At 35.8% G+C, this 21501-nt stretch overlaps 1 protein-coding gene across 4 annotated transcripts in view; it reads right to left on the reverse strand.

Annotated features, from left to right (window-relative positions):
- Positions 1–20541, reverse strand: part of TINAG (tubulointerstitial nephritis antigen) — a 62010-nt gene extending 41469 nt beyond the window's left edge. For all 4 annotated transcript variants that reach the window (XM_068678381.1, XM_068678383.1, XM_068678382.1 and 1 more), the window contains exons 1-6: positions 20062–20541; positions 15801–15864; positions 14711–14800; positions 12987–13101; positions 7946–8069; positions 6320–6470 (exon numbers count right to left, since the gene is read on the reverse strand). In XM_068678381.1, coding sequence (XP_068534482.1) covers positions 6320–6470; positions 7946–8069; positions 12987–13101; positions 14711–14800; positions 15801–15864; positions 20062–20431 — 914 coding nt within the window. In that variant the 5' untranslated portion in view covers positions 20432–20541. The remainder of the gene's footprint in view (positions 1–6319; positions 6471–7945; positions 8070–12986; positions 13102–14710; positions 14801–15800; positions 15865–20061) is intronic.
- Positions 20542–21501: the final 960 nt, after the last annotated feature.

Consider the following 21501-nt stretch of genomic DNA (forward strand, 5'->3'; position numbering starts at 1 on the left):
CTAACTGGATATCCTTTTTACTTAAATAAAGCGAAGCAAATAAAGCATATATTTAAAATACACTTACTAACAATATGAAACATTTAAGTAAAAGCATCCAGAATCTACCATATTTTTTATATTTTTTATGAGATTTTGGGACCTTTTGGTTTTCTACATTATAGCACTATATGTTTCTAAAAAAATATACACACTTCTATCATGTTGCCGTGGAAGCATATCAGAAAGGCTCTTCTAAGGAACAGAATAAAATAGCTCACTGGAACAGAATATTTTGAAATGCATAGTCCTATGAAAAATATATATATTTTAGTAGCTCAACAATTATACTGAACTTACTGAATCTGAAAAAGAATAAAGTGCATTTCCATGCAGTTTGAGGCATAATTAGATTTGCCTGTATTTACTTAGTCATTAGGAATTTTAAAAGAAGAGCACACTCATGCTTCAGCTACTCTGGCATTTTCCCATTAAGTCTTGGTTACAGAGCAATTGACCCTTAGGAGTGTCTTTTTGTTTAGCAAATTGTTTCTGCCCAAACTAGACCAACACACTCAGAAGCTGCAGAAAGCAGTAACTCTGCCTACAAAAAAAAAAAAAAAAAGGCGGGGACTGCCCATCTAAGGGCAATCAGGCTGTTATTGTTTAGGACTGGGAAGTCCTTTTAATTCATTCTGAAACAGCTGAAGATAATCTGATTCCCCAGATTTTAACTGGGGAAAATGATAACTGGGGAATGATAAGTATTTAAGCCACATGTATGTAGGATGTTGTTGTTTGTTTTAAAATGTATTATACTTTATTTCTTTCACTGTGTAGAAATAACACTTTGTTTTATATATATGTGTATGTTTTCATATACATATTTTTATAATGTTTATATAATGTATCTATATATGTAATTACTCTACTCACCACTGATCATAGCATTCCAAGAGAAATACAGCATTGTTGCTGAGTCAGGCCTGCAAAGCAGGTAAGGTGGATAAATACAGCCCTTAGAGCACAATCCCTCATAAGCAGAGCAGGAGTGACTGCAACCCAGTGTAAGAAAAAGTATGACACCTGTCCCTCAGGTGTGCTTAGAAACATCACAGAAAAGAACAGAGGACAAGTGCACTCATGAGATGTAGATCTTCTTCCCCTTCTTTCAGTCTGATTGCCCCATTGGAGTTGTCACAGATTCTGCATGGATGGGTCTTACATTTATGGTAACAGAAGTGAAGCAAATGATTAACTGGCGTTCTGGATCTGGAACTGGCATTCTGGATCTGTGTAGTAATCCAGACTTGATAACTCATTCTGAAATAGCAGTTACTTTTGAATTCTTTCACTAACTATAGGTTTTGCCATCATGATTAACATAATTTAACATAAAGATCGCCTTTAACTCCTTGCCAAAACATCTATTTGTACATCCTGAAACATCAGTACAAGATTAAACACTAAAAACCTTTAAGGGAAGTGGATCAGAGAAGTCCTTGCCATAAGAGTCATAGAAGAAAAATAGAAACAAATGTTAATGGGTTTAAGTGCACATATACATAAGCATATAAATAAATACTAGTACTAGGACCAAGCAACATCCGTGGAGAAGCATCATAAGCCTGTGGTGTTCTCACACATTCTTGGTGAATTCATGTAGTCATGTTTATGTGTTTAGCTTTATCAAAATATTTCCTTTTTTATTGCATATATATCTGAATTGAGAATTGAGGACATAGTTTTGAAATATTAGATTATGTTAATAGCAAGTTGGCCAAACCTAATTAAAATAACATCAATACATGTATAATATACAATAATATCAATAATAATAATAAAAAAAATTAATCAAACCCTGCAACTGCTAGTAGCCCAAGCTGTGAAACAGATCAAGTCCTGATTACAAGCAGTATTTGTATTCAAGTGTGTAACCATTTACTTCCTGAAAGTAAAATATTTCTTTCTGATTCATAAAGACTGTAAACTTTAATTTCCATTACCAGATTTTAAAAACAAAAAAACAAAAAAAAACAAAACAAAAAAAAAACCTTCCAAACCAAATTGATTCCTCTGAAAATATGGCTTGTAATTGAGACATCTAAAATTATTAATAACTAGATTTCTTCTTTAACTAATGGGGGAGGACAGAGAGAGGAAAGAGTTAGACAGTAATTCAGCTCCTCTTACAGCAAATCTCACTGTTAACTGTTTGCTCAGTCTTTCTGAAAGCTCTCCTCACTGAACTTTATGGAAGTCTTCCTTTGACTTCACTGGCAATAGTTTAAGCCAGCACTATATTTTCCTGAAAATCTATCAAAAATCTGAGATAAGCATACTTCAGAAATCAGAAAGCCAGAAGCTTTAAAACAGCATTGAACACCTGCTGTGAAAATTTACAAGCCCACACAGAAAATCAATGTGTTTTCTGCCTATTGCAAGCTATGGAGATAATGAAAAAAAATATTGATTGTAATATACTGGCTCATAAAATAAAAGTTACCTGAAAGAGTGAGGAAACAAGCACCATTTATCAGCGCTCATTCAAAAAACGCTTTGGAATTTATCCCATAAAATTCCAATTTTTCATAGTCAAAAGCAAAATGTTGTGGGGTTTTAGCTATAAAAATGATTCAATCATCAACATCAGTGAATTAATTTTTTGTTTGATTTGTTTTGTTTTTTCCAGGTAATTTTTTTTTTTACTTTTTTTTTTTACTTTATTTGCTCTTGGTCACTGTCAGAGACTGAAAATTAGACTAGAAGGACCCTTGCTTAGACCCAGCATAACCATTCTTGTGCTCTTCCAACATCTCTCCTCACTCTTTTGATCTTTACATTAAGCTGTTTATTTGTGGCTAGAACAGTTGGAGGAGGATTTGAAATGTTGTCTGAACTTGAGCAACAAAAATCAGGATTTAGAAATATTGTTTATAAAAATGGGTAAGTAGAGATATTTTCATGTTTGGTACTTTGATGGTGAAGCAAAAACTGGGGGTAAGCATGGGAGGCAGGCAAACTTCTGTAAGAGAGCAACAAAGCTGTATGTTTAGGAACTGGCTTCACAGGGCTGAGAAATCTGGATAACTGGCTAAGAAGATGATCTTGGACTACAGAAATTTCTTAGAGATCTAGATAGCCTTCAAAAGTTCTTGATGGTTCTCACCACAACTGCCCTGCAAATTGTTTATTCAGACAGTCAGCTGCAAGACTGGTAAATCGGGTGAATAAGCTGCAAGTCTGGTGTCTTGAATGAATGAGCAATAATACACATAGTTTGAAATTTGGAGTATAGATACAGATGGGTATATAGCAAAATGCCTCATACAGCTTCAGCATGCCTTGCTTTCTTTATAGAAATAAATTAACTCTGGTATGTCTAAACTGCCTCTGAAGAGTGCTTTGTGTCACTAATCACACTGCTCCAGATGAAAAAAAAAAAAATAGTTTCTTGGTATGGGAAGAATCTTATTATTATGGGTTCATGGTGGTTATGCCCATACAGAGGTAACAGTTGGGGGAGCAGAAACCCAGAAGGTTGGAGGATTCCTGCATTCTTTAGGGCTTTCCTTTTAAAAATTATCTCCAACTGTTGTGGAGATAATACTGATTAAAATGAATCTTTTATCTTATCTGCACTAGCAAATCTTGTGCTTCCATTCTTAACATGGTAGGCAAGCAAACAGTCCATTGAGAAAGAGTTATATTTACTCTGTAAAGAGCATGAGCTACATATTAAAAGGAGCCTGCTCTTTCTTATAGATACAGAAAAGAGTTAATTAAATATAAAGCTATAAACTTAATTTATTCATGAATGAAACCTTTGCCTAAATGAGGTGCTAAGAGGCCTTTACCAGGGTGGAATCCATTACTTCCCACTGTAATCACTTACCTAGAGGGCCTGCCACTCAAAACTAGTCAAAACTAGTTTAATGTTGAAGCCCTGAGATCCTTGTCAGATCAAAAATAGTTCACCTGTTTAATGTATTTTGAAGACAAGCAGAATGATCACTTTGTATTCTTAGTGTCTGTGTGAATGACAGTGCTTTGGTCTTCATCTGGATCCCCATGCTACCATGACAACTGTGACGTCTGATGCAGCATGTCTGACATTCTCCTGATCTCTTCATGGTTTATTTGTTTGTTTTTAAAGTAAAATTAAAAGTTGACAGACAGCAGACCTGAGATCTCTCTGTCTACAGGTATGAGCTACATCAAAGATGGAATAAAGGGTAAGAGTGTATGAAAGTGAGGGGAAGTAGATTATGGTATGGAACAGGAAGCACACAAAAAAAATAACTTTTACAATGTGAGAAACAGCTGAATTTAATTATAGAGTATATAACATCTGGTTATTGCAAATCCTCCTAGAAGCCATTTCCAGGCACATGAGGGTCAAGGACTTGACTGGGAACAGACAGCACAAACTTGCCATAGCAAATCATGCCTCACCATGATGAGATGGTGAGATGAAATTGCTAGCTCCATGGAGAATAAGAAGAACAGATGATGTAATTTACCTTGCCTTTAGCAACCTTTTTAGTGTTTTCTAGCTGAACTGGAGAGAGGGACTGGATGAGTTGCTTACAAATTCAATAACTGAACTAGGCTGCCATGATAGAAGGTTGACTGTTAAAGTGACTGGTAGCTATTTACTAGTGACATTCCTCAGGAGTCAACATTGTGTCATCTATATTAAAAGCCTTAACAGTGGGACATAATGAATGCTCAGTAAACTTGTGGAGGGTGCCAAATTAGTGGTAAGTGGTCAGTATGCTGGAAAGTAGGGCAGGGCTGCCATTCACAGGGGCATTGACAGTTTAGAGAAATGAGCTGAAAGAAACCTCATAAGTTTCAGCAAAGACTGAAGCCACATCCTACCACTGAGCCAGAACTTCACATGCAGCAGTACAGTCAGGGCACCACCCCTGTAGAAAGCAGTTTTACAGGAAAGTATCTGTGGTCTTGATGGGCAATAAGCTAAACCGAGGTCAGCAGTGGGCCCTCTTGATAAAGGTGGGCACACAATACTGATTTTGATCTTGCTAAGCAAGAACATTGCCAAGACATAGTGAAAAGTGGTTATATGCCTCAAACTGTTACTTGTAAGGTTACATCTAGAGTACTGTGTTCTTTTATGGCATTCCCAGTAAAGACATCGACAAGCTGGTCAAGTCCAGTGAAGGACCACAAATGTGCTTAAGGGGCTGAAGCATACTATACAAGGAGAAGCTGAGGGAGCTGAATTTGTTCAGCCTGGAGAAGGTATTCTAAGTGTTGCCTTCAACTATATAAGGAGAGGCCACAGAAGAGACAGAACAAGACTCGAAGTACAGTGAAAAGCTGAAAGGCACTGATCACAAATTTTACTAAAAAAGATACAAATTAGATAAAAGAAGAAAGTTCTTTACTGCAAGAATGATCAAACACAGAGACATATTGCAGGAAAGTCTGTGGAACCTCCATCCTTGGAGATACTCAAGACATGACAGAGGACACGGCCCTGAGCAAGCTAATCTAATTTCAGAGTTAGTCATGAGCAGGACAGTGGACTAGGTGACCTACAGAAGTTCATTCCAACCTAAGTCATCCTGTAATTCTATAAATTTTTATATGTCACTTCAAAAAGTTTCTAACTGTTCACGCAGAGTTTAAGGGTTATTAATTTTGCTGAGTCCAACTTGAAGAAAGAAAGTTTCAGGTACAGTCCTTGCTACGGTGTTACATTCTGGAACAATCTTGATATAGCATGATTACAATTTGTTTTATATAAAGACAACTTCTGAAACTTAAATATTCAAGATATTGTCTTATGCAACCAGTTGCTTTCTCAAGGTCATTTAACATGAAAAGCCTGTATCTCTGATAGAAGTATAGATAAAACTATAGAAGTTTTGAGTGCATTTATGATATTTTCCTAGACATAAAAAAAAAAAAAAAAACAACTTGTATTGCTTTTCTTGCTGTTAGAGAAGTTACCTTTTTACTCCATAGTATTATAACTAATGACAGCATCCAGATATAATGAGCCTTGAAGAGGAGATGGGTGGTTTAAGAGTTTTCTCAGCAAGAGCTCCTATCTTTCTAATTCAAAATAGTCTTCATTTATCTCTTTGGAAATGATTCATAGCTCCTGGGCTTCAATAAGGTGTTTTAAAGAAGGTGTAAACCAGAAAAAGTGATTGTCCTGATGAGGTGATACAAGGTAATCTTATGTAAGCTGACCTAAGACAGAGATAAATGTTTCTATCTTGAAAGGTCAGAAATCATCATTATCACACATGTAAATTAAGTGACTGTTTCAAGTTAAGATAAACTAAACAGATAAAAAATTTACCCATGTGTTTTCAGATATCTCCAAGCACCATCAATACTTCCACCATTACATCCATGCTGATTCTTGGTATCACAAGAAATCAAGTTCTGAACAGAAAGGTTGTCTGTGATCTCACCACCAGAATGAATTGCTATTCTATCTGCTGCAACACCTGTTTTGAAAGAAATTTTGTGTTATTAGAAACAAATAATTACTTACTGCTTTTTACTAGTTACTGTGAAAGTGTGACTGAAATTATAGCATTATATTTTCTGTCTGTAAATACTTTTGCAAAAGAATTTGGTACTATCTGTCAGAATCTTAAGAGAGTTGTGAAACTGCAAAGCACCATGAGCAACTTCACTGTAATTTTATAAATCAATAGATTTACCAAATATCATCAAAACTTAAATATAAACATTATATGAGACCTATAGAAAATATAGTCTGATAATTTCTATGTTTGTACATGAATATTCATCTACGTTCATATTCATCTATCTTCAGCAGAAGATACAAATACTCCCCACATCTCTTCAGCTGAATTTCCAAGTTCCTCTTCTTTCTTTTTTACCTTTTCTTCCTTTATGATTATTCAAGACTGAAAATATGTTGTGTTGTTTTTTGTTTTTTGTTTTTTTTTTTTTTTGTCTGTTTGTTTGTTTGTTTTTTGGGGGGAAGAATATTTGGAATTGCTCATATTAATATATAAATATGGGATTCACACAAAACTACTTCCAAGATAGTCACCTTAGATGTCTGAACTAGATCAGGTAGTCACAATTCTAAGTACTTACATATTTATTCACAGGTTTAAAGGCAGATTAATTAACTAAATTGTAAGTGAAATCAAATGACTTCTTTGCAATGTTGTTATTTAAAGAAGAAACCTTCACCCATGAGGACCCACTGGCTGGATCAAGTAATAAGGATTTATTTAATATTTTTTTCTCTATCTTTAGATATCTTAATAGGTACTGAGACTTATTGCAGTATGAGATAACTGATCACTACATTTTATATGGGAAAAAAGACACAAATACTCATGTCCATTTTTCATAAAACCAGAGGTTATAACACATGATTTTATTATTGACATATTTTTATACATAAACCTTGAAAATAATTTCTTCCACAAATATCTGACCAATTTCAGGGTTTTATTCTCATAGAATCATCAAAGAGATTGCACCTAATGTACTTGAATAGCAAGGGTTAGGCAATGGCAAATGCAGATATGAAAGTATATGTATAAAATGATGCCTTCTTGTTTTAAGCACTCAAGTTGAGCATGCTGTTGTGCAAGCAAAGAATGCAGATTTGTTTAAAGTTACTCCACCATTTATGATAAACTTTACTAGTCCATTAATTTGCTATTTTATGTCATCAAAAATTTTCATACGATACAGGAATTTATGAAAAGCAAAGAAAAATCTCTACCGCTTCTATGGGTTTCTTTGTCTTCGGGACATTTCAGAGGAAGAGGTGTAGCAATTTTAAACATTACTATTTGCTGATAAAAAGTTAACAGAAAATGGAAATTTTCATTGCTAAATGAAATTACTTCATTACTAATCACCGTACATTTTCATTACACATGTAACCTAGAATTATATTTTTAAATGGAGGTAAAAACATGAATATTACTTGCAGTTGAAAAAGCCCAGGATGCTCCACAATTTCGTTGATCCAAAGGATCATGAATCCACTCAGGCCATGCATAAGTGGCTGCAAAAAACTCAGGAAATTTTCCTTCCGGAGGTGAACTTCCCTAAAACAAAATGTAGGAGATCTGTATATGCTTCATTTCCTACTTTTGCCTTCAATATCTTCATCATTTTGTTTTAAAAATTCTTAATGTTTGATTTGAGGAAACCTAAAGCATCGGCATCTGTGGCTTTCCAAGCCTCCACGTGGCAACCACCCTGTCTGTGTGCTGAAGCTGCCTTGAGAGCCAGAGGCTTCTGGCAATGCCCCGTCTGAGCTGGAAAGCTGAGCTGCACAGCTGCCAACCTGAATAACCTGTCCAGTTTTCCTCTGATTTTTATCTCAAGCAACATTTCCCTACAAAAGATGTCAGTTATGGCCCAGATGGCATTTTTGGAAGAAAAAGCCATCTGTTGCAAACAGTAGTGAAGTCAGGTACCTGCTACTCTATTCTTCTTGACATGCTTTACATATTTCCACATGGCTGGCAATAGGAAATTCTGGTTACTAGTGGGGAACCAGTAGAGTGTATCATTAATTCACCTTTTGCACAGAGCTTTTTCAATTTCCAGCACTTACTTTCATTCCAGAATGAAAAGCCGTGACTTTCTTTCTGGTTTGCAATCTGATGTTGAGCTGATGAGAATTCATGGCCTGCTTAGTAAAGCCATTTGGACAGCCATTTTTGGCATTTTCATCTCTCAGCTTTAATTTATGTCCTCCACATTTTGCACAAATACCCACATATGCAAGAACCATCTGGTACAACTGCTAATAATCTGCTCTATGTTTGACATATCAAAATCATTGACCTATTTTTTTAAATTGTTTAACTTTATGGACTGATTGCTTCTGCTGCACAGGGAAATAGGAATGGCTATACAAAACTACAACATTGGTCCATCCAGTAGCAATTTGTCTCAAACAATTGCTTGTAACATCTGTTCCAGAGGAAAATACAACATACAAAATATAATAATCTGTTCCCAAACAAAACATTTACCATTTTTTCTTTGCAGGCTCGCACCCAGAAGTACAAAATCTTCTATCCCGGTCAAAATCCTCTATTTTATTTTGGTTTACTTATCCTTATTCTTCTAATTCTGTGTGTCCTTGCTGCACTATTATTCTAAATTGCTTACGTGACTTACAAGACTAAGTACCTTTTGCTAAGATGACTTGCATATTTGTGCCCAGTTCTTTCAAGCTATCTCAGGACTCTTTGGCAACTGAACTTTACCACTTTGGCGGTGTACAGATAATTTTGTGGCTTGTATTGAGAAACAACAACATCTCCATTGATCTTGTACACCTGGATTTCCTTCCCACATAAAACCAATTGTTGAGAAGAAATGTGTGAGAAAAAAAGGAAGCTTGTACATCAGGTCTTTATCTGATATTTGACTAGTATACAGCACTTACAGACAGAATGATACAGTCTGTACATAAACCCAGATTCAGTAACTCTGAAGTGCTTGAGGTTTACCACTTTAGATGCAGGCTGTGAGTCCTAAATACCATTAGTCATTTTAAAAATATATTGCAATCTTGTATGTCACTTATGTTCTTCTGAAAGTTTTACCTTCACACATAACAAACCAGTAATCTTAGTCTTAGTAAGATTTTAATCTCAATACTTTCACTAATTGCTTTCGAAAGCCTGCTTCCTTCAAAAGCTTGTTAGAAATATGTGACTTGCAACCACAAACGTCATGCAGAAAATAGCTGCTAAGCTAAAGATCTTGCTAAATTTTCATTAAGTTAATTATTAATGAACAAGCACAAGCACAAGATTTATTTTGAAGATCAATCGTACTGGCAAAATCACAGATAAATAGTGTTTCATTTATTTGATAAACCTGCTCACTATCAACAAGTAGACAAATAAAAGTTGGCAAACATTGCTTAGCATGCTTGCCTGAGCAATGACCATTTACAGTCCAAATGAGGTAGTTGAAAAAAAAAATAAAAATTAAATAGACCTTTGGTCTAAGCCAATGTGTTAATTTATATATTCCTAAACTATTGCCAAAGTATTTAATAGCCTCAAATTGTAAATCCCAGAGCAAATCCCTTATTAACCCTCAGCCTTGTCATTTCAAAATGCAAGATTGTCCTGTAGCCAGAAACATTAGCTTTTTGTCTGAGAAATTGCTACCCTGATATTGAGAAGCACTGCTGTTCTGTGATAAATGGTAAGTCTAGACAATTGTTTCTCAATGTATGCTCCATAAACCACCATTAGACAGTACAAAGCAATCAGAAAAATGACTGGCAAACTATTTTTAAACCTTTGTATGTATTCTATGCAGTGAAGCTAGCAGTCTGGCCAAAATGGAAAGGTAGGGAGACAGATAAGAATACTCAGACTTCATCTATGACTTCAGAAATATTAGATAGCCCATTAGATAAAAAAAGGTTAGTGAATTTGCAAATATAAAAATATTTGTTTTGTTTTGTTTTGTTTCCACGGGGAATGTTTTTTTAGATGTAAAATTATTTTTAATATAAATAATAAGAAGGGGGTTTGGACATCACCCTAAGATTAAAAGTAGCTCTATCACAGAGTAATATTATGAAACCAAATTTGTAGCTGGACATGTCAGGTCAATGAAACAAATTAAAAACTCTACTCCATGACAAAACACTGCTAAGAAGTAAGATAAAGTGATTAACACAGAAGGGCTTTGCATTCTTGAATTTTTTGAGTCTTCTTTTTTTTTTTTTGTCCTCATACACAATTGAATAAAGAGCTCCTTCTACACAAAAATGGTTTTGTCAAGCATCCCTAAAACACAAAAGGAAACGGCAGCCCCTTAGTTACCAAATGCTGTAATTTATATCCAAGATAGTAGACCATTAGCATGCTGAAGAAATGGCTTTTATTTCAAGTCAGAAAATGTATTTAATGATAGGTAACTATGGTTTTCTTTCTCCATTAGCAAAGCTAGCAGCTTTTAATCAGATCAACACTAGATAGAGCCAAAAGCTCCCAAACACTAATTGTAACATTTTTATCAACTAACTATGTGACTTTGGGCAAGTGACTCACAGTTTTCACACTAGCAAAATGGGAAAGACAGTAATAATCATAGTGCCTATTTTATCCACAGTAAGTAGTACCTTGGCCTGCAGGTAAATGAGTAAAACAAGTCACTTGAAGGCCAAGCCATTAAAGTTTGAAGAAAACCTCTGAAAAAAAAAAAAAAATATATATATATATATATTAAAAATCATCATTTCTGAATTCTCATCCTTTAGAGATTTTTACACGTTTCTGAGCTGTCACCTGGATACAGAAGCTTAATGGAAACACTTTAATAAATACTCACTTTTTTATCACTTAGGTGTTTGTAAATGCGTTTGTATGCTTCACAAAATATCAGTTACAGAAAATTATTCATGGAAGGGGAAGCCAAAGCAAGTTTATCTGAAAATCTAGTAAGACACATATATTAAAAAGTGCCTGGGAGTTATCTCCATGACTACTGTTGGTCTGCCAATTGGAAGAATTTGTCTCCATCCCTGGTGAGCCTGATCCATGCTATGATCTTTCTGGATCGTTCAATGACAGTAGATATTGGGCCAGCTATGAAGAGATGATTTATCACATCTTTACCCAGTGGGCCTTTAGGTTCTGATAACTGCTGATTCACATGGAATCACCTACTAAGGTGATTAAAGTTTGGCTTAAGGGAATAAAAACATGGTTTTTTACATTTCTGGGAAGTATTAAAATGTGTCAGATTGAAAATTTCCCGAGGCAGAATAATGACACTTAAGAGCTGATGTTCTTGAAAACTATAGAAGAGGACAGAATCAGGGAGATTTGGAGCTTCACAAGAAGTTTCAGAGAAAAAACATTTTTAAATCAAAAAATACAAGACAGAAACCACTAGAGTAAGAACAAGAAAGTTTTAATACTTCTGAAGAGAAACCATAGGTAGACGATTGGCTCCTATACAATTCAGAATATATTTTTTTTGTAAACTCAAAGAATTCTCCAGAAGCTGGGAAAGACATACAGAGATTATTAGTTTAGGTTTTTAGCTTTGGTAAGTAGAGAGAAAGATTTCTTAGACTCCCGTGCAAAGCATGTGCTTCCAGCAACATCTATGACTTTCTGAGGGTTAAATGGAAGAATAAATGGAGCTAGATTTCTGGAGAAGAATGCATTCAGGCTGTTAGGGTTTCTGGCAGGGCCAAAAATATTTGGGCTGTGGCTCACAGATTTTGTAAAAATAGAACTGTTAGACAGCATGTGCCTGAGAAATGTTTCAGCAGAACAAAGGCTGTAAGTACTGCAGCAGCCAAAGAAGCTACAGGTAGCTTAATAACAAAGATGCAATAGGCTAGACATAAAAGAAAGCCTACTGTATTCTGGGCTACACTGAAAGAAGCACAGCTACCAGATCGAGGGAGGTGATTGTTCCCCTTATGCTCTGCTCTCGTGAGACCCCATCTGGAGTGCTTCATTCAGCTCTGGAGACCCCAGCACAAGAAGGACATGGACCAGTTAGAGTGAGTCCAGAAAAGGGCCACAAGGATGATCAAAGGTCTCAAGAACCTTCCTATGAAGAACTGGCACAGGTTGCCCAGAGAAGCTGTGGATGCCCAAACCTGCAGGTATTCAAGGCCAGGCTGGATGGGCCTTTGGGCAACTTGGTCTAGTGGGAGGTGTCCCAGTCCATGGCAGGGGCATTAGAACTAGATGGTCTTTAAGGTCCCTTCCAACCCAAGCCATTCTGTAACTCTAACATTGATACGTGAATAATGGTGTACAGCTTCCCAGTTGATACCATTTTCTTTTGCTCCTCCTTGTTGAATGTCCATGGGTATGACTATGGCTAGCAGACTATCTCTGTGGCTAGGAGAACTATTCTGAGAGTTCCATATACAATATGGAAGCATTTAGTAGAATAATAATCTTATAATTATTCCAATAATGAATATATTTTTTTAAAAATCACCTGATACTTACTGGAATTTCTTTCATATTCAGCAAAGAATGAGATGGAGGTAGTGTGCCCAGTCGCTTTTTGAAACCTTCTTCCAATGTCATTCCCCAGAATTGACTGTAGTTGTCAGCTTTCCATCTTCCTCACAAACAGAAAACAAGCAAACAAAGCCACCTTTGAGATATTGCTCATATGAATACCTTGCTCCTACTTTATAAGAGCATCACTAAAAATAACATCCAGAAATAAATGTTTCACATTATGTTTTGAGACATTCTATTAGATATGCATGAGACAATCTTTAGTACAGGGTTTTCACTGCAGATAAATTTAGGCTGGAGCAACACAGCAGGATATGAAAAGTGATGATTTGAGGTCAGCATTGTGTCAGCCTGGAGCAGATGAGCATGCAATGCTTCAGAGAAACACTAGAAAATAAGGTGCTCAATAAAAACAATTACAGTTGTCTTGAAGTTGTGCTCACATTATGCTTCAGATCAGATGCCAACAGAGAACTAACAGCTTCACATAATGGGTCACTTTGACTTCAAGCTCTGGTGCACCAGCAGTGTTTGTGAGACACTGTTTAACCACACAGAAAGCCCAGCTGTTCTGCCTCAGTTTTACATTAACATTCAGAAAAAGAAACATTTTTTTATTATTCCCTCCCTTCTCTACCTGAGGAAGGTAGATTAGCCTCAGAATCTAGCACTGAGCCTGAAAACTATATGCACAACATAAAAAAAAAAACTTACATTTACACACTTTTTGAGCAAATTGAAATTGTATTATTGGAGAAGGACTGAACCACAGGAGAGAGCATTCTCTTTATTAATTTCTTTCTTGCTTGTAAACAGAGGTGAGATTCATGTTGCCCAAATGAGAAGCCTCATCACTCTTGGTCTGCCTGTCCAGTGGAGAATATGGACACCTGCAGAAGCTGGGTCATATCTCAGGTGGACTAAGCCACTCTGTGGTTATCAGGCTCCAGATGCCTGACTTAATTGTCTGTCCTAATTCAATTGGTTTGAAGCTCTCCCATGAAGATGAGCTACATGTTCTAGTACAGAGTGACAGCTTGAAATCTGTGCACCTGTGTATGTTTCATTGGTGAATTTAACACCTCAGCTGTTGGGGGGGTGATCACCATATCTCCGTCTGTAAATTACCAGGAGGCTCCCAAGGCACTGCTCTGATACCAGGGTGTCCTTCTGCACTACTGCACTGCAGGGAGCAAGAACTGGTAACAAGAAAAACACTGAACCTCACAAAGTTCTGACATCTTGGTCCTTATCTGGCCCATTCTCTTCTCTTCCAACACTACATAGAATCCTGGCATGTAGAATGATATTCTTAAGGGTAGGTACCAAAAATAAATAAATAAATAAATAAAATCTATCCTAAGCATTGAAGTGAAGAATAAGGGAAGATGATCTAAAGACCATTTTGTGAGGAAAAAATAAAAAAATAAAATCATATGAATTTTGGAGACTGTATTAGATAGGTGTTTACAATATTATCTCTTACTAGCATGAGACTTCCAGTATCTTTCCACTTAAAATTCTATAATCTGCCAGAGATTTAGAAAAATTTTACAGATGCACATTTATTACATTTACTATCATAGTCATGGGATGTAATTGGGGAAGGAGAAGACAGAGAGGAGCACATAATTTCTAATCTGCACTTACATACTATAAGCAATAAAGTAGATTACAACAAAACCTTAAAATAAAAGTATTCTCACCCATAATCTCCAGAATTGATGTTCTGAATCAAGTCTGGGCGAACAAGACATACTTCATTTGAACATTTCCAGTTACTTTGGAAGCATTTGCTGAAAGGGCAAGAATATCATTGAGCAGAAAATAAATTGTCAAAGGAAATATATGCACTTTTACAGCAGAAGGGAGGGGGGGAACCTAAACTATAAATGTCACAGTAATTACGAAAACACAATTTTACTTAGTGTCACTTCAGTACCTAATGAATCCTAATTGGAATGAGGTGGGAAGGTTTACAGCTTGTGGAAAACATCATCTTTAAAAAAAATAATAATAAAAAAAATAATTTAAAAAAATTGCTTCCATCTTTGTAAGGCCAAGCCTCACAAGAAAAAAAAATAGAGAGAAAGAGTTTATCTCTAACTTTGGAAAACCAGAAAGGAGCTACATGGTTGTAGACACTCTGCTCCAAAGACCCTGGGACAAGTTCAAGGCTGGTGGATGCCACCAGAGCCCAATGAGCTGCCCTGGGTTTGGAGGTATGGGGCCAGCTTTTGGAGAGGAAAAGCAGGTAGGGCTGGGGCAGCTGACTGCCAGGGCCAGCAGCAGAGCATCCTGTCTGCTCCATGCAGATGTCCCAAGGTGGGGAATGGGATGTTCAAACAGTTCATCCCTTTCCTACATAAATTATATATTCTCCCCTCATGGAATAAAATTAGTGCTCATCATTTCTGCCAGAGGAAAACGTTTAAAGATATTCCCCAAAATTTGAATGATATCGGTTTTCTCTGTATTCAGGTCAATGTCCAGGTCTATGCCAAAACCATTTCCACTCATGTCAGAGCCAGCAGATTCAACATGGATAGAACTAGGCCAGTGGGGAGGAGACTTTAATACTCTTGGTTTTATGTCTTGATTAGAAAACCCATTGACCTCTTGCTATTCTTCCATGTTGGCTGTAGTTTAATTCTATAACATCTTCATACAGAATTACTCTGCCAGCCATTGTGATTTGATTACATTTAATATGAATTTAGGGATACTCACTAACATAATTCCTGTTTCATGACATATGCTAAATTAAATTCAATTCGCTGTTCTCTGAAACATTACCAGGAATTGCAGTTGTCTTTAATTATTGTTCCTTCTCCGTAATATCGGCCGTCTTTATAACAACCTGCCAACATAACATGTAGATATGTAAAAAAATATTTTTTCTTGAACTGAATTAATTCAAAAATTTTGCTACTATTGAATTAAAAGGTTGTATGCAGTACACATACTTTATTTAGGTGAAATGAAACAACTATTTCCATTTTTTTTCCAGTAACGAAGGCAATTTGGTGAATTTTATTTTTTTCCCAGTTACATTATTATTCATACCAAACAAAATTGAGAACAGATTCAGAACACTCACTGAAAAGTGATTATCTTACATATAAAGAACAACACAAATAAAATTATTTTCTAACAATAAACCAATACATTTTTAATAAAGACCGTTTTGAACAGGTAATTAAAATAGAATTCAGTTTTTCCAGTTATTAATTTTTTTTAAAATAATATCTGTTTCAAAACAGGTGTCATATTATGTTATTTTTTCTTGGCAGAGTTTAATTCATTTTTTAAATACAAAGAGATCAGTTATTTTTAAATACAACACTCTTATGTACATACCTTTTTTTGATAATAATTCACCGAGAAAAGACCTTGCATGTGTTATAAGATCTTCCACATAAACATATTCTTCAGTGTACTTAAGTGCCAAGACTAAAAGAAAGATGCCTGCAGTGGGCTTTGGATCAAATCTATAATAAATATAGTATAGTTATCATATGGGGCTCTGTTTTCCAGCCTTTTCTCATGTTTCCTCTGCAGACACTGGTGACCCTAAAGGTAAAGATTGCTTCTTCCCCTAGTAAAGGAATTGGAGAAAGGCAATCCAAACTTTTATTTTTATTTTTTTCCTTCTCTATTTCAAGAAGCTTTAGCCTCTTTATTCATATTTCATATGAATAAAAAGTTGACTTGCATTAGCATTATATCATGTTTTTTTCTTTTCAAGCATAAGGAAATTTATTCTCCATCTCACAACGAGGAGTAGAGTCCATACACATTCACTCAGCGACGTAGACCTCCTTTACTTACACGAGAGAACTTCATACCAAAGTACAGAAGTGGACTAGAACCAATTAGTTAATTATAAATGCCTATTTTGCCCTGTTAGCCATACAGCAGACTACATTAACTAGTACAGACATATTTCACTAGTACAGATTTCACCCAAGCAGTCCGAGGTCCAAAGTGTCTGCTCTAATTCAATTTCTGCTAGGAATTGAGACATTTTTCAGAGAGTATACAAGGCAAATTACTTAGGTGTCATAGTTTATCATAGTGTGCCCCAGTGCCAGCATCAGACAGTAGCTGGAAGGAGGCATAGAGCAAATTATTTAAAATATAACTAGGGAAGGAAGTATTAAAGCAGTGGTCTCAGAGGCAGGATGAAGTTTCATATGAGCTCAGCTAGCAGCCTCCACAACCCATGCCTGAGAAAAAAAATGCAAGCCTGAACAAGTATAGAAGAAGCTTTCAAAAGATATATGCTTAAGGAATAGAAGATTAAGAACAGTTTCATTAGCCTAACCAAATTAAGACTTGAAACGCCAGGAGTGCTGTCTAAATTTGTCTAAGATATCAGTGTCAGAGTAGAGATGTCTAAGCTAAAAGACACTGGTTGCATAAGAACAGAAGCAGTTTATATGGCCATGAATATATTAGGCTGGAATATTAATATAGTGGGAAATATAGTGAGAAATATGTGGGAAATTAATTCATTTGAAGATGCAGCCTGATGACTTCATGGGATCATATGGTGTGAAAAGCATGATAGGAATGAAGTGGACTTCATAAACCTGGACTTCCTTCCTGGTTCAATGTTCTCGTGTTCCTATAATTGTCACCTCATTTGCCCCACTTTTGTTGTAAGTAGTCTTGTAAGTGAGATGTTTCCAGATGTACACACTTGTAGGCCAGATCCTGACTGTGTAATGTAAAATCAATTAGCAAACTCTCTAGGCATCCCTTTTATACCACTACCAGTGTGAGAGTTAGTGTACTGACTCTGATAACGCTTCTCGTACCATCAGAGTAATTGAAAAAAAAGAATAAATAATAAATGTATTCTATAAATAAAACTCTAAAATTCTCCTAAGAATAGTAACAACAAATCCAGAACTTCTATTCAGTGCCTAAGACAACGTCAAAGCAGTTCCACACATTTACATCTGGAGTCCTCTGCATGGTGCAGACAGACACAGGGTGTACACAATAGCTCACTACTGTTGTGCACCAAGTCAGTATGCTGGGATGCACTGAGCAGTTTTATTGCATTTCATTCTATCCCTTGTAAAGTACTGAAGTTTATTGGTTTATTTAAAGCAATATGACTCAGAAGGCACTGAAAGCAAAACCACAGGCAGCCAAAAGATCAAAATCTTCAAGGTGAAATGTACTTTGGTGTATGTGGTCTGGTAGTTCTTAAATAATTCTTAGCCAAAGGCAGAAGCACAGTCTCAGTTATTAAAAGTTAGCCAATATACTTATGGCATTTCTAAAAATGCTTCATAGTTTGCTTAATCTTCTGACACTCAGTCTTTTTTGTTTCTTCATTTTTTTCTTCCAATTTCATTCTTTGCTCCCTGTCCCACGGTCATTTCAGTTCTAGAAAGTTCCTTCTTGAGTGATATTTTTATCTGCTGTATTTTGCCTGCTTTGTTATTCTCCTTTAACCCTTTAAATTACTTCTATAACAAATATCCAATAAACAGAGATTTAGAAAAATACATGTTTTCTATCAATGAAACACTTTCTTCACCAGAAAAACATCAGCTTCTTTTAATGTGAGATATAAATTAAATAAGATAGCAGCTCAAATATAGAACAAATAAACATGCTTGAATAGATTAAATAGCATTGCCACCTATGTCAGGCTTGTATAACCCAGGAGTTACAAAACAGTGAACACACATGCAAAAAATGGATTGAGAAAAGCAGTGCAAATATTACCCCTCACATATTCTGTTACCTAAAACTTCTGTTACATTTTTACCTTTCAGAGGTAGGCCTATCACAGGACCCATATGGCAAAATGTTGCAGGTTTTGTAGTAATACAAAATTGCTTACAGGAAGCAGTCTGCAAAACCTTATCCCAAGGCTGTCAGCTCTGGAGCAGAAACAGTGCTCAGGGCTTACACAGAGCTTATGACAGCAACCCCCCAATCTGTTGGAAATAATATACAACAGTGCACCCTAAATAAGTATGGAACAAATGTCTTTATTTACATAAATCATAAAACATTCTTTTAGAGGATTAGAAACACTTTGGAAAATCAAGCTTGTTTTGCAGCGTTTGGCATTTTTGTTACTCCCACTTATCAGATTTTGGCTGTGTGCCTGGCTTAAGAGCACAGGCTCATGAAGAGCTTGTGGTCTGAGTGCTAGAGTACAAATAGCAGAGATATCTCACAGAAACAGTTAATTTTTAAAAGCCATGGTGGTATTCTTGTTGATTTTCAGCTTTTGCAAGTTTGGTACAGTCTTTACGTTTTCAGGTAGATGTGTCCTAGCAAGAAGCTATAGTCTTAAAATTATAATTCTAAAACTGTATCACCAGCAGAGATTTGCCCTCCACAGAAACCATGTGTAAATGATGCTTGTGCATATTTGTGGGTTTTGTTTATTGTTTTTTAGTTTGTTTGTTTTGATTTTTCAATCTTTAGTTCTAAAGACAATAGACTAAGATTAGAGTCGTTCTGGAGGAACTTCCACTACAAGCTAAGCAGAAAGAAACTGTAAAAGGACAATATGCCAGCCAGAAATTCTTGTTCTAATCACATCCCTTCAGCTAATCCTGCACTGAGATGCTGCAAGAAAAGTGGTGTCCCAGAGGAGAGCTCTGGTGGATCTAAGCCATTACAGAATACCTCAGAGCAGTATCATTTAGGATAATCATCAGTTTTCAGAATGATCTGTTTGTACTGATGGGTACAAAATTTAGATCTTTCTGTTCATTTTGTGTTAATCTGTGAAGCTGAGATTGATGAGATCACATTAACTTCAAACTGATGAGGTTATCTCTAGAAAAGTTACAGGTGAAACAGAGGTTCTGGCCAACAGAGATAAGATTGAGCCAACTCTAGAAATGTATCCCTAAAATAATTCTTATTTCAGCTTTGTAAACAATGTATTTGTCCACTATGTCAATAGGCACATTTTTAGGATGCACACACTCTAAAGATCTATCAGTAATTTTACTTCCAACTATATTTTTCTTGTGGTACACTAATACCAGCTGGGTCTTTTCTCTATACCCACCTGATGTTGGAGGTGGCCAAGGCTCATCTGACCTGGTGGGCTCAACAGTGTTGTCACAGACATCCCAGTAGTCAGCACAACAGTCCACAGGGCCAGGAGGACCTGTGGCACAGAACTGGTCACAGTAACATATAGCTGCTCTGGAGGCAATGTTAAAGCTGCAGTCATCATTTCTTCCTGTGCAGCAGCCTCGTATCCTGCAGGACTTTCCTTGGTACAGACTCCTTTTTAGCCTGTCCCACCCTGCAGAGCCACGATCTTCAACAGAGTAAAGTCCCCGGGGCAAATTTCTTCTAGAGTTAAGCTGCTTTGCCATCCAAACTTCACTTGCAATGCAATATAAGAGCAAGATCTGACTTTTGAGCCACATTCTTCCACCTCTAGACGCCTTTTTTGTTTCTCTGTGCTTGACTTTATCAGCAAATGTCCATTTACTGTAGATGTAATACCTCCACTTACTATTCAGAAACAAATCTGAACAGAAAGCTGCAGACAACAATATTTTATGAAGGTTCTGTATTTGTTAATCATTAGTCAGACATGTTATAAACTGTTTTATTTGCCCAAGATAAAAAAAAAAAAAAAAAAAAAAAAAAAAAAAAAAAATAAGGAAATAAAGCCACAGCTATGTATCCATCATTATGAAACATTGGGTACATTCTTTTGTCAGTAAGAAATTTGTAGTAAAGGTTTATTATGCAGAATATACACAGTCCAATATCTTAGTTCTATACTTTAAGCTTCTAAAATCAAAACAGCATGAAGAATGAGTACATGGTCTTAGAGGGTCTCTTTCCTCCTGGCTTCATTTACCTGTAACTAATATGTTCTCCATATGATTGGAAATTATACTTAGATTACTTTTCTCCTTCATTCTCTTATCTGATATGCAAGGCTATAGATCATTGACTTTCAGTGCAGTAAACATATCCTGCATCCCCCCCTTTTCTATCTTTTTTCCAGTGATCTAGGTTTCTTTTATATGCTTAATTTTGCACGGTTTTACTGTGCGCACATTTTAAAACTCAGGTAATATTCAGCATAAATTATTACCCAAAAGATATTTTTTTAAAGTTCACATTTCTTGATTCAAAATGAACCTGGAAATCTATGTAAATAGGGTAATAAATACTAACTAGTGAGTCTTCATTCCAGTTTAAAAAGTAAATGGCTGGAATAATAAAACCATGAAGACAAACAGTAGATATCAAAAGACATGCATAACTGCCTTTACTACTTGTTCCATGCTCTCCAGTTTTTTTGACTGCAGACATAAAGAAATATGCATGGTACTGTTGACAAAACCTAAAAGATTCAGAAAAAAAAAAAAAAAAGAGCAAAGTATTTTGAAGCTGCTAGCAGAGATAACATGTAAGGCTAAATTGCAGAAAAATAACATTCTTTGAAATATGAACAGATACAAGACAATTTAAGTCTTCA

The sequence above is a fragment of the Anas acuta genome, chromosome 3 (assembly GCF_963932015.1).
Source record: "Anas acuta chromosome 3, bAnaAcu1.1, whole genome shotgun sequence".
Taxonomy (NCBI): Eukaryota; Metazoa; Chordata; class Aves; order Anseriformes; family Anatidae; genus Anas; species Anas acuta.